Source organism: Schistocerca serialis, chromosome 11 (genome assembly GCF_023864345.2).
Source record: "Schistocerca serialis cubense isolate TAMUIC-IGC-003099 chromosome 11, iqSchSeri2.2, whole genome shotgun sequence".
Lineage (NCBI taxonomy): Eukaryota > Metazoa > Arthropoda > Insecta > Orthoptera > Acrididae > Schistocerca > Schistocerca serialis.
In genome coordinates this window covers 206,521,339-206,535,882 of record NC_064648.1, presented here as the reverse complement: position 1 = coordinate 206,535,882, position 14,544 = coordinate 206,521,339, and the positions used below count along the sequence as shown (strand labels likewise).

At 45.6% G+C, this 14,544-nt stretch overlaps 1 protein-coding gene across 1 annotated transcript in view; it reads right to left on the bottom strand.

Annotated features, from left to right (window-relative positions):
* The window catches only part of LOC126426705 (uncharacterized), an 82,826-nt gene that overhangs the window by 14,199 nt on the left and 54,083 nt on the right, over positions 1-14,544 (bottom strand). The window contains exon 6 of the mRNA XM_050088627.1: positions 7,905-8,113. Coding sequence (XP_049944584.1) covers positions 7,905-8,113 — 209 coding nt within the window. The remainder of the gene's footprint in view (positions 1-7,904; positions 8,114-14,544) is intronic.

The following is a 14,544-nucleotide window of genomic DNA, read 5'->3' as shown; positions in this document are numbered from 1 at the left end:
AAAATTGACGCAAGTGTACAGGAAGCCTTTCTAAGCAGGATTACAAGGCCGATAAGCAAAAATGCTAGGGGGACATGGAGACACATAGACCTCTGTGTATCCGCTGGACACTTACTTTTCATATCTAAGTACCTTAACAGGGAAACATACTCTTCTGACATAACTCTATGGGGACATCCGGACATGCTGTACAATGAAAGTGGATGCAGGCTGAATTCTCGTCTATCTGATATTTCACTTTTGTCCCCTAACCTAGTGACTCCCATGACGCAGATTTAAGACAAGTGACGGAGCAGATTTGTCACCAGTTTGTTTCGTTAGTGCGAGATTGTCGAGGAAAAGCACAACAAACTACAGTAGCTGAAGATTTAGGAAATATCTTTACCACAATGAACGGTTTACTCGTAATATTCTGTTAGTATAAATTCAAAAACACGTAGAGAAATGTAAAAGTACTACATCACTTCACCCACACCTTTTGTGGCGATAATAATGCAGCAGTAAATGCAATTGGGGCACATGTGGCTCAGTTGCTCAGTGGATGAATGTGGGATTAGAACTCCAGAGAAGTAGGGTTCACGGATTGCTCCTGAGATTCCTTCTGTCACTTATCACTTCTTTCACCTCTGACACTGATTTATCGAAGTCGAAAATGTCGGAACTGCAGAATGGTTCAGAGGCCCAATAATTAACAGTGCCGCACAATAATTAACTGGCTAATTTAGTTCAAAAGTAGGAAGATGGCCAATGACCACAACCTGCAGTAGGACCATGGCTGGCGAAGCACTGCAGTGACCAAACCAAGCTTCAGCTTGAGGACAGCTTTAGCTTTTGCCTTCTGAGAAGTCCTGATAGTCGTTTTTCTCGAGCACCACTCACTTCCACAGCATAAATCAAAGAAGAATGATACTGAAACGCTATGCATCGTCCAATGTACATAGTTCATTGCCGTGTTGAGCGCAAGTGTAGACACAGTACGATTCCTATACACAGATTCTGTGAAAGGCCGAATACACGACTTTGTCGTAGACACTTCAATTTCTTTGTTATTCATTTCACTCCCACCACATGATGGAGTGGTGGTCAAGCTGCAGACAAGTTGCTGATCTTCAGCCTATCGAGGTTAAAAATGCCTGTATAGTTTTTTATTGTTTGAATGAATAATATGATAGGTTTCAAAAAAACAAAAGGCATATCGTCTCTAAACAAACACACAGATGTTGAAGTTGATGATGGTGCTATGGTGAAGATAAAGCTAGTGCTTCTGGCAAGTCGTTGGGAGTCAGGTTCCAATACATGCTATGAGGGTAATACAGTATGATGCAGGTGCAGGCCAGAAAGGGTGTATGCATTACGAGGTGTTGGAATGGGCTGGGAAGTAAGATTGATAAGTTGATGTGGGAAGAGGGAGGTGTGAGGGAGGGATTATGGTGGTCAGGAGGCTGGAAGCGGGAACCTCTATATATTGAAGGGATATAGACGCAAGGATTATAGCTGGTTGGATGGGTGTCAACATACTATTCTGGAACAGGAAGAAGCATCCAGCTCAAGTTTCGCTGGAATAGGATACGGAAGAAGCGCAGATGGAGGGTGGGTATGACATGTTGGTAGAGGCGCAGAAAGTATGCATGCGATTGGGGAGAAAAACCTGCTTTTGATCCCCAAGTTTGTGGAAAGTATACACTTTGTGTCAAAGTTAGAGGAACTTCAGAAGAGAGGGCAATCTAATTAGTTGGTAGAGGTTGCATGTGAGAGGGGGAAGACAATACAGATTGCATCGTGTTCTAAGACTGTAAGGAATGGTAAAATTTAGAGAGTGCAGATACCCAGGCTATATTGGTGGAAGTAAGACATGAGCAGGATTTTGGAAAGACGAAGGAAGAAACGATTAGGGGCTAACGTCCTGTTGATGACAGAGCCATTAGAGACAGAGCATAAGCTAGAATTGGGAAATATGGGGAAGCAAGACAGGTGCATCCATCCAAAGGAACCATCGTATCATTCACCTTAAACTGTTTAGGGACATCACAGAGAAACGAAATTTTCATCGAAAGTCGAGTTTGGAACCACCAGCTTACCACAGCACCGCCTCATCTTGCGGGTTTTTCCAAGTACAGAGGATGGTTGAATGATGGAATACCCACATATGTCCAGTTTGCTGCTTTCTTAATTTGAGTCTGTTGTACGCTGAGAGTGTGTGGTTAGTCCAAGATGCGAGAAAGAAATTGAGAGTCCTTCTGCCCATGTAAGCAGGGAGAAACGCTTATCTTCCTCCACGCAACTGGGTACTGTCGTTGCACTGTCCTATGTCGCGCCTCGAAACTACAGGAGGAGTGGCTTACTGTTCCTTTCTCATTGGCCCCTGGCAATGCAGCTTAGGCGTACAACACCTCTGTGGCGGTCGACTGACGATTTGCCACTGGCGATCATCGTCGACACCTCATGCGTTACCTTCAACAGTGCAACAGGCCCACGTGTCATGACACACTGAGGAGAGGTAATTTAATGAAGGACACTGACACAAGGCCTGGTGATGAGGAACTTTGAGCTCCCATCCCCCCTCCCATTACTGGGGAAATACACACACAAAAAAAAGTTTTGCGTCACCCCAGTTCCAAGAATTCCTGAAGATACACGTTGACTGTGGATATTGTATGACAGACACAGACGCTTTGACTGTTCAGAGATGTCAGTAAACCCGCCCAAAGATGTAAAAAACCATGCATGAGCAGAGCCTACTGCACGGAGGGAGTCCCAAGCCGATCAGTTCTAGTCATTCCACCAGGCTGGAGGTACACGGCTCGTGTTGTCTCTAGTTCAACCGTGCCTAGACGGTCAATACCGCGATTCGATCGCGTCCGCATTGTTACTTTGTGCCAGGAAGGGCTCTCGACAAGGGAAATGTCCAGGTGTCTCGGAGTCAACCAAAGCGATGTTGTTCGGACATGGAGGAGATACAGAGAGACAGGAATTGTCGATGACATGCCTCGCTCAGGCCGCCCGAGGGCTACTACTGCGGTGGATGACCGCTACCTACGGATTATGGCTCGGAGGAGCCCTGACAGCAACGCCACCATGTTGAACAATGCTTTTCGTGCAGCCACAGGACGTCGTGTTACGACTGAAACTGTGTGTAATAGGTTGCATGCTGCGAAACTTCACTCCTGACGCCCATGGCGAGGTCCATCTTTACAACCACGACACCGTGCAGCGCGGTACAGATGGACCCAACAACTTGCCGAATGGACAGCTCAGGATTGGCAGCACGTTCTCTTCACCGATTTGTGTCGCATATGCCTTCAACCAGACAATCGTCGGAGATGTGTTTGGAGGCAACCCAGTCAGGCTGAACGCCTTAGACACACTGTCCAGCGAGTGTAGCGTGGTGGAAGTTCCCTGCTGTTTTGGGGTGGCATTATGTGGGGACGACGTACGCCGCTGGTGGTCATGGAAGGCGCCGTAACGGCTGTACGATATGTGATGCCATCCCCTGACCGATAATGCAACCATATTGGCAGCGTATTGGCGAGGCAATCCTCTTCATGGACGACAATTCGCGCCCCCATCGTGGACATCTTGCGAATGAGTTCCTTCAGGATAACAACATCGCTCGACTATAGTGGCCAGCATGTTCTCCAGACATGAACCCTATCTAACAAGCCTGGGATAGATTTAAAACGGGTTTTTATGGAGGACGTGACCCACCAACCAGTCTGAGGGAATTGCCGTTGAGGAGTGGGATAATGTGGACCAACAGTACCTTGATGAACTTATGGATGCTACTGGGTATTAGAGGTACCGGTGTGTACAGAAATCTGGACCACCACCTCTGAAGGTCTCGCTGTATGGTGGTACAATATGCAATGTGTAGTTTGCATGAGCAATAAAAAGGGCGGAAATGATGTTTATGTTTATCTCTATTCCAGTTTTCTGTACAGGTCCGGAACTCTCGAACCGAGGTGATGCAAAACTTTTTTTGATGTGTATATTCCTCCTTACAGAAAAACAGAGAGTAAAGTGACAGTCGGTGCCAGATTCCTTAAATACCGGAGAACAACGTTCCTGAATCTGATTTTTGATACGACCATCGTGTGATAACATAATTTCTTCCGAATAGTGAAAGCCATTAGAATCCACTGAAAATGTGAAAGGCATCTAATTTTCAAAGATGCTCCCTGATGCAGAAAATGTCATTCCTTGCGCCACTTGCCACCCAGGCAGGACGGAAAACCTCTGAGGAATGAAGGCATTATCAGCTTTCTGTGTACCAGCAGGTACATGGTGGCTGCTGCCATTGGTAGCAGTTGAAATTAGTCCCAATTTTTGACGTCATAGGGTTTGTGGGGTCGGTCACTCGGTTGTGATAAAAGGTTTTTGGCTCAGGGACTTGCCGCCTGCTCTCGTTACGATTCTGCTGGACAGTGATGCGTAAAGGAGGCGGCAGTAAAGAGCCACGGTTTTAAAGCGGCGACAGCAACCTGCTGGATGTCGCAATCCAACATTGCCACGTGCTCAGAAGAGATTCCCCCCCCCCCCCCCCCTTCTTTTGTTATCTCGACCGAACTGCCACGATCTCTCCGATCTCTCTGGATTATCACGACAGCTTTCCCCTGAAGATATCTTCAATGTCGGGCTTAGCTGCCAGATAAACTGCTGTGAGCTTCCGTCGCTACTCACTCTGTAATATCTTGTCGCTACTCGCTAACATTCCAAGGAATTGAAACATTAACTTCAGCTCACACGTTTATCCTCTGCGTCCATTACAGTTTCAATCGTAATTATACACACGCTGCAGAGAGCTGCACAGTCTAGCAACAAATGGGGTAAGTGTGCCTCATTCCCCAACACGTCTTCTTGTTTAGTAACTTGCTAACAATGAGTATTTCCGTTTATGCGCCATTATTATGCTCATGAGTGTCAGCTGTAAATTACTGGCGACAGCCGTAATTTTTTAAAGGCCGGTCTTTGCAGTGTTAGAGTTCCTGGTTCTAATATAAGCATATTCTTATGATAACTTACTTCTTTATCTGTTGTAACACTTGCCGATCACGTTTCTTAATTAGTCACTTTACTACCAATCCGATTGTCTGAAGCGGTCAAGAGCGACACCGGCAGGCATCATTAATTTTCCCGTGGAGAGAGCACAAACTCGCTGTCCCTCCCCCCCCTCCCCCCTCCCCCACCCCCATCATTTCATTTAAATGGAGTTGCTCCATACCGAGCAAGAACCTATCAGGCAGTTACAAAGAGCGAAATGAACTTCTTTCAAATCTGGTGCACGACAGGCAGATGGAACGATCGAGTAAGAGATAAAGTCTAGCAACAAGAATAAAACAATAAATTAAAAAAAAAAATAGTCATTCGAACAAATAGAGTTATTTATCAGACAGGTGCCATTGCTGAAAGTACAGAGTTTCCTCAGTCCTACTACAGTCCATAGTAAAAACTATTTGTAAGAATAATGTTAACAGTTTATCCTGTCCAGTTAACTGTTCAGTTACAAATCGAAATACACTATGTGACCAAAAGTATCCGGACACCTGGCTGAAAATGACTTAAAAGTTCGTGAAGCCCAACATCGGTAATACTGGAATTCAGTATGTTGTTGGCCCACCCTTAGCCTAGATGACAGCTTCCACTCTTGCAGGCATACGCTCAATCAGGTGCTGGAAGCTTTATTGGGGAATGATAGCCCATTCTTCTTGGACTGCTGTACTAAGGAGCCGTATCAATGTCGGTCGGTGAGGGCTGGCACGAAGTCGGCGTTCCAAAACATCCCAAAGATTCAGGTCAGGACTCTGTGCAGGCCAGTCCATTACAGGGATGTTATTGTTGTGTAACCACTCTGCCACAGGCACAGGTGCTCGATAACGTTGAAAGATGTGATCGCCATCTCTTAATTGCTCGTCAACAGCGCGAAGCAAAATGATGCTTAAAACAACAATGTAGGCCTGTGCTGTGATAGTGCCACGCAAAACAAGGGGTGCAAGCCCCCTCCATGAAAAACTCGACCACACCATAACACCACCGCCTACGAATTTTACTGTTGGCACTACACACGCTGGCAGATGTTCACCGGGCATTCGCCATACCCACACCCTGCCATCGGATCGCCACATTGTGTACCGTGATTCGTCACTCCACACAACGTTTTTCCACTGCTCACTCGTCCAATGTTTACGCTCCTTACACCAAGCGAGGCGTCGTTTGGCATTTACCGGCGTGATGTGTGGCTTATGAGTAGCCGCTCGAACATGAAATCCAAGTTTTCTCACCTCCCACCTTACTCTCATAGTACTTGCAGTGGATCCTAATGCAGTCTGGAATTCCTGTGTGACGGTCTGGATAGATGTCTGCCTATTACACATTACGACCCTCTACAAATGTCGGAAGTCTCTGTCAGCCAACAGACGAGGTCGGCCTGTATGCTTTTGCGCTGTACGCGTCCCTTCACGTTTCCACTATCACATCGGAAACAGTGGACCTAGCGATGCTTAGGAGTGTGGAACTCTCGCGTACAGACGTATGACACAAGTGACACCCAATCACCTGACCACGTTCGAAGTCCGTGAGTTCTGCGGAGCGCCCCATTCTGCTCTCTCACGATGTCTAATGACTACTGAGGTCGCTGATATGGAGTAGCTGGCAGTAGGTGGCAGCACAGTGCACCTAATATGAGAAACGTTTGTTTTGGGGCTGTCCGGGTACTTTTTATCGCAAGTGTATTATTCGTCAAATAAAATTAGTAAATACGAACAATTTCATACTAGAGAGAAATTTAGAACACTACACCAGTTACAGTATTAATAAAAAAATTAGTTTGTCAGTAGAGGTTATTTTACATAAACCAACAGCTGTTTTCAAAGCAAGCCTTATACTGGCTCTGAAAAAAGCTACATGTTAGAGTGTTTAGAGAAGATAAAAAGGAACACTTTTTTATGTGACTCAAATGTTGCACCTCCACTGATGGTGTTCAATCTGCTGTGGGATGAATACTCTTTTAGAGATGTTGCGGGCCTCCTACGGGAGGGAGACGAGTCGTTCGGTGTACCAGGCACTGGCAGACACTCCAGGTGAGCTAGTTGCCTGCTAGGCTGAGGCTGCAAGCACTATTTGTGAAACACCCACTTGTTTCGAGTGTGTTATACTATCATTAGCACCCAGCTCGCACTTGTTGTTGTTGTATCCGAATCCCGCACCAGCTACCGCCAGGTCTGGGTTGTTACTATGTTAGCTTCAGACGGTGGCTGTCACCACGCTGTACCCCTTGGGACGGAATTAGTGCATCCCAGCTGTCGACGTCTAGTGTAAACCGTGAAATAGTGCGAATGTGTTTCAGATTTCTGTGAGTCTTGTAACTGAGGTGTGAAGTGGGAACGAGCCCAGTATTCATCTAGTGGGATGTGGAAAACCGCCTAAAAGCACATCCAGGCTGGCGAGCACACCGGCTCTCGTCGTTAATCGATCCGGGGCCGGCGCGCCTACCCGAGTCCAGGAAGCAAGCAGCGCATTAGCGCTCTCAGCTAACCTGGCGGGTTTGCACTTGAGTAACATCTCTAAAACATCACATAGTCTCTGAACATCAGTAGCGTCGCAACCTTCACGGACCACGAGCGTGCAGAGGGTGCACCTGTGACATCTGTGTCGAATAAAACATTTGCTCCTTTTATTCTTCTCTAAGCATTCCATAATTTATATGAAGTAGTTACCTTGTAACAGGCCCAGATGGACAGTTGCCAAGCAGTCGAAAAACTGACTCTGGAAAGAGCATTTTGCGAGACATACAAAATCACGTAGGATCTAAAACTAGATATTCAGGAGGACATTTGAAGCTCATTCCTCGCATAATTGGGCAGTCGGCAGTGGATAAGCGTGAAGTGGAGCGGTCCCAGTATTAAACTTACCCACAGGCTTGAAACTAAATTCGTAGGACCTATCCATGAACACGGCTGCAGTGTACCAGTAGACACGGTAGGAGGCGTACAGTGTGGCAGCGAGGCTGAACATCTGCGACGCCTCCGGCTGCCGCTGCTCGCACAGCGCACTGAAGTCGTCGTGGAAGGAGACGTTCCACGGCTGATGGTGCAGTAGTTGTTCACTCAACAGCGGCCGCCTGTAACACACAAGCTGCGAGGTTAATAGTTAGAAACCAAGCGTGTACACTGTATGCAAGAATGTAAAAGTATCCACACTGGACTTCCACGCAACAATGGATTAGAAACGTTCCGGTACACCAAAACAGTGTGTGAGACTGGGACTGAATCCTTGAACTTGTTTAAAATGTTTAAATGTGTATGAAATCCTATGGGACTCAACTGCTAACGTCATCAGTCCCTAAGATTACACACTACTTAACCTAAATTATCCTAAGGACAAACACACACACCCATTTCCCGAGGGAGGACTCGAACCTCCGTTGGGACCAGCCGCACGGTCCATGACTGCAGCGCTTATATTGTTTGAAGGAAGCACAGAAACACAGCAAACAATCGCAGACGCATTGGTTTTTCAGCATTTTAGCACATCGAGATATCAACTTCAGATTTCAGAGCATTTAAGTCAGATACAGATTTTTGACTATTTCTTGCAGGTCATTCACTCCGTTCTGCCCTGCTATATCTTTTGAGCTGGTTTTAGACACATTAAACAGCAGAAGTGCAGCAATAGCCGTAGAATATGTCTTTTCCTTCAAGAAGAAAATGGCTCTGAGCACTATGGGACTCAACTTCTGAGGCCATCAGTCCCCTAGAACTTAGAACTACTTAAACCTAACTAACCTAAGGGCATCACACACATCCATGCCCGAGGCAGGATTCGAACCTGCGACCGTAGCAGTCGCGCGGTTCCGGACTGAGCGCCTAGAACCGCTCGGCCACCGCGGCCGGCCTTAAAGAAGAATTGCGCATGCATTGCAAGAGAGTGGACATGTGATATTTGTGTTAAGGATGTGAATGACTTGTTAAAATTTCTTATAGATGAAGGTAAGTTGTCCACATTTGTGTTGACTAAACTGTACGCGTAATAAAACTGAGAGGTGGAATACAATACACACTGTTCCATTAAGTTTCGGGTGTGCAGCCGCAAGAATTCTCCTTCTTCTAATATTTCGGCTGTATAACGTTCAGCCATCTTCAGAGTGAGCCGCGAGACTGCCACTCCAGTGCTCGCTTCGTCCCTTTATACTCGTGTACCGCGCGACTGCGCATGCGGCCACAGATGCAAATGCGCCAGAGATGTTGGTCGGCGGCAGAGACGTGCACAATGCGCGAGTTACATCTGTGACTCCGCAGTCGATCTCTGTTGGCATGTCGATATATCCTTGTGAGCTGCACTGTGACGACGTCTTTGTGAGTTTATTACAGCAAGTGCCTGATTCCATGATTTGTCAAGTCGAAAGAGGGCACAAAGAAAGCAGAAGAAGACGAAGAAACCTTTAAATCGATGGCCTTCGTGCCATATGTGGGTAGCCCCTGATCAAAAATAGGACGGATCCTCAGCAGACACCAAGTAAAAGTGATTTTTCGTCCTCCACCCAAGACAGCAGCACTCGTGGGCTCAGTCAAAGATGATTTGCTGCTCCGAAAGTCTGGAGTTTACAAAATTCCATGTGAATGTGGCCTTTCTGACATTGGAAAAACAACTCGTACTGTCCATGAAAGATGTACAGAACTCTGCAGGTACACGCGACTTTTACAACCTAACAAGTCGGCAGTGGCAGAGCGCTGTATTGACACTGGTCAGCCGGCCAGAGTGGCCGAGCGGTTCTAGGCGCTACAGTCTGGAACCGCGCGACCGCTACGGTCGCAGGTTCGAATCCTGCCTCGGTCATGGATGTGTGTGAAGTCCTTAGGTTAGTTAGGATAAAGTAGTTCTAAGTTCTAGGGGACTGATGACCACAGCTGTTAAGTTCCATAGTGCTCAGAGCCATTTGAACCATTTGACACTGGTCACAGTATGTTGTATGACAACGTCAAAATTTTGGCAACTACATCATCTTTATGGGACTCGATAGTGAAGGAGGCAATTGAGATTTGCTTGGCGACCAATTTAACCAACAAAGATAGTGATTTCAAACTTGACAAATCATGGAATCCGGATCTTGGCGTAATAAACTCACAAAGACGTCGTCACAGTGCAGCTCACAATGATATATCGACATGCCAACACAGATCGACTGCGGAGTCACAGATGTAAATCGCGCATTGTGCACGTCTCTGCCACCGACCAACATCTCTGTCTCATTTGCATCTGTGGTCGCATGCTTATTGGCGCGTTACACGAGTATAAAGGGATGAAGCGAGCACCTCCTGAACACAGCGGATATGCCCCAACCCCCTCCTCCAGTACACCTCTTGCAATATGCCGATAACACCACATTCCTCGCCCTCGGTCCTACCCTCGAACGGTCCCAACGCCTTCTCCAGAATCACCTTGACCTTTTTGCCGCACGGTGTAACCGGTGGTTCCTGAAAATCAATCCTTCCCAGACCCAGGCAATCATCGTAGGTCGTACCACTCGCTCCTTCCAGCTCCTGGATTTCTCCCTTACTGTCTGCGCCCGTCCTGTCCGCCTCACCCCCCACCCTCACCTACCTCGGCTTCACCATTGACCGTCACCTCACCTGGATCCCTCATGTCCGCTCCATCCAATCCAAAGCCCACAACCACCTCCGACTCCTCAAACTCCTCTCTGGCCGGACGTGGGGGTTGCACCCCTCTACCGTCCTCTATACCTACAAATCCTTAATCCGTCCCATCCTCTGTTATGCCAGTCCCACCTGGATATCTGCCCCCCCCCCCCCCCCAAATTTTATAAGTCCCTCCAGATCCTCGAGCGTCATTCACTCCACCTCGCCCTCCGTATATGCCTCCCATCCCCCACACAGATCCTCTACGACCTCATTCCTTTACCCCATGTGCTCCTATTACTCAAACATATCTGCATACTCTACACCTCCCGCCACCTCAATCCCCCTCACCGCCTGGTTGCTCCTCTCCTCTCCTATCCCCGCCCCCTGCCACGTCTTCACTGTTGTGTTCCCCCTACCCTCCATCTCTACACCCTTCATCTCCTTTCCCAGGGTGGCTTCCATCAACTCCCCCTCCCGGATAATGCCCTCTCTCCCTCCATCTATCCCTCCTATCAACTCTGATCCCCACCCCCCTCCTTTCCTCTGTCCTTTCCCTGGGCTCCCTCTTCCCCCCCTTCCATCCTGTTTTCTCCCCAGCTAACCTCTCCCTACCTCCCTTCTCCCCCCCCCCCCCGAGTCCTTCTGTATTCCTCTCCTCTGCCTTCCCCACTCCCTGTTGCATCTGCCCAGCACCCCCCACCCCTCTTATGGGTCCTGTTCCTCCATCGGCTCCTTTACTGCCTCCTCCCCTTCGCTTTTCCTCTCCGTCCCCCCTTTTTTATCTTCCCCTCATCTGTCTAGTTTCCCTCCATGTGCTCTCGGCTGTGGTATGTCATATTTTAGTGCAGTGTTCCAGTGCATGTTCAGTGTTGTTTCATCTTTTCCTGTGTTGCGAACAGAAACCATGCTGTCGCTGGGTGTGAATTTTATGTCCTTTGCGAACAGAAACCAGACTGTCGCCGTGTTTCTTTTAATTGTCTGTCTATTATTTTACCTGTCTGCTTCGTATGTATTTTTATTAACATCAGCCTCCCTTTGTTCTGTTTTAAGTTCCACGATTTTTTTCGCCATGTTACCCTTTAAGTCTTCACTTTTACCGCCTGTTTTTTAGTATTTATTATCTTCACCTTTTTAAAACAAAGTCTGTAGGCTGAAGAGCGGCATACTAAGCTGCTGCCAGCCCGACCCCCTTCGGGGGGGGGGAATCGAAGTTCAATAAAGGAAAAAAAAAACAAAAAAAACTGGAGCGGCAGTCTTGCGGTTCACTCTGAAGATGTCTGAACGTTATACAGCCGAAATATTAGAAGAAGAAGAAGGAGGAGAATTTTTGCGGTTGCACACCCGAAACTTAATGGAACAATCATTGCGCCACCAAATCTGAAGATTCACAACAATACGCACTGATTAACTTCTCACCGTTGTGGTTCACAGTCATGCACAATTTTTCGAAACTTTCATTTCACCATGTGCAGACGTTCGCACTTGTTTCATGTTACTGTATTTCTACAATGAAAACGCTTATTTTAGATGGTGACTTGTACACATATGGATCTTAAAGTCTGACATGAACTGAAGCAAAATCCTCCTCAATACCACTTAAAAATTGCCCAAAGGCCGAAACTGCAATTGCAAAACAAATAATTTTTACAGTCAATGGCGAATATGACGTCCTTAAAAAAATGCGCATCGAGCTAGCCAGTTGGGGGTGAGTGTGATCAGTTGGTCAGCCGGGTCAGTGTGGGGCAGTCAGTGTCTGTCTGTCGTCCGGAGTGCCAGTATGTGTTAGGCCGCCAGTGTGCTCGAGTTTGCTCAGGCAACGGCCATTGGCGGTTGGATCGGTCGGTTGGTCGGTCGCGCACTGAGACACGAGATGACTTGTCCGCCTCGAGCGTCGGCGCATGTGAGGTCGCCACGTGAGTCCAGTGGGCCGCGCCGTATAGCGAAGGGTAGTGGCTTCGCGGCCGACACGAGAGCAACAGGAGTCAACCCACGACTTCGGTCTGGCCGGTGCGAGCTGCGACGCCGTGAGACGGGAGATGGGCAGTCGTGTGAAGTTAGCACCCCTTTTTCGAGAAATATACATTTTTTTCAGAGTTCTTGATAGATATGGCATAGTTCTAGAGTTCTTTGTACAAAATTTCAATAGTTCTGCAGAATTTAGCGAAGAAAACAACAATATTCGAAAAAATTTTCGTATCGAAAACGTTCTTTGGCAATTTCCGCAAAATGTAAATAAGTACAAGAGTTCAGAACACAGTTCTGAATAGAGCTCCAAGAGTTCTTTCGAAAATCCTAGTAACATTTTTTTGTGCAGCTAATAGTTTACGAGATAATTGCATTTTAATGAGAAAATATTTTCACTTACTGTGAAGTTGGCACCCTTTTTTTCAGAAATATATATTTTTTTCAGAGTTCTTGATAGATATGGCATAGTTCTAGAGTTCTTTGTACAAAATTTCAATAGTTCTGCAGAATTTAGCGAAGAAAATAACAAAATTCGAAAAAAATTTCGTATCGAAAACATTTTTTGTCAATTTTCGTAAAAATTAAACTTGTATAACAGTTCTGAGGACAGTTCTGAACAGAACCCCAAGAGCTCTATCGAAAATCCCAACAACATTTTTCTATGGCGATAATGGTTTGAGATAAATTGATTTAATATGGGACACACTTTCTGTACGGAAAATATAAATATATTCGTACAACAGTTCTGATGACAGTTCTGGACACCACGTGAAGAGTTCTATCGAAAATCCTAGTGAAATTTTTTTGTGCAGGTAATAGTTTAAGAGGTAATTGCAACTTAATTAAGAATTCCATAAGAGCTCCTACTGTGAAGCTGGCACCCTTTTTTTCAGAAATGTATACTTTTTTCAGATTTCTTGATAGATATGCCATAGTTCTAGAGTTCTTTGTACAAAATTTCAATAGTTCTGCAGAATTTAGCGACGAAAACAATATTCGAAAAAATTTTCGTATCGAAAACATTCTTCGTCAATTTTCGCAAATTGTAAATAAGTACAACAGTTCTGAGCACAGTTCTGAACAGAACTCCAAGAGTTCTATCGAAAACCCAAGTAACATTTTTTTGTGCAGCTAATAGTTTACGAGATAATTGCAATTTAAGGAGAAAATCTTTTCACTTACTGTGAAGTTGGCACCCTTTTTTTCAGAAATGTATATTATTTTCAGAGTTCTTGATAGATATGGCATAGTTCTAGAGTTCTTTGTACAAAATTTCAATAGTTCTGCAGAATTTAACGAAGAAAACAACAATACTCGAAAAAAATTTCGTATAGCAAACATTCGTTATTAATTTTCGCAAAAAGTAAATTCGGACAACAGTTCTGAGGGCAGTTCTGAACAGAACCCCAATAGTTCTATAGAATATCCTAATTACAATTTTTTGTGCAGCTAACATGTTACGATATAATTGCAATTTAATTAGGGAACCTCTTCACTTACTATGAAGTTGGAATCCTTTTCTTCAGAAATATATATATATTTTCAGAGTTCTTGATAGAAATGTCATAGTTCTAGAGTTATTTGTACAAAATTTGAATAGTCCTGCATAATTTAGCGAAAAAAACAACAATACTCGAAAAATTTTTCGTATCGAATACATTCCTTGTCAATTTTCGCAAAAAGTAAATTCGTACAACAGTTCTGAACAGAACACCCAGAGCTCTATCGAAAATCCTAATAACATCTTTTTGTGGCGATGATAGTTTCTACGGTAACTGTTTTGATGTTAGACCCACTTTCTCCACAGAAAAAGTAAATTCGTTCAACAGTTTTGATGAACAGTTCTGGTTAACACGTCAAGACTTCTATCTATAATCATAATAACATTTTTGTGGTTGTAATAGTTTGTATGGTAATTGATTAATTGTGGGGCACTCTTACTCAAAAA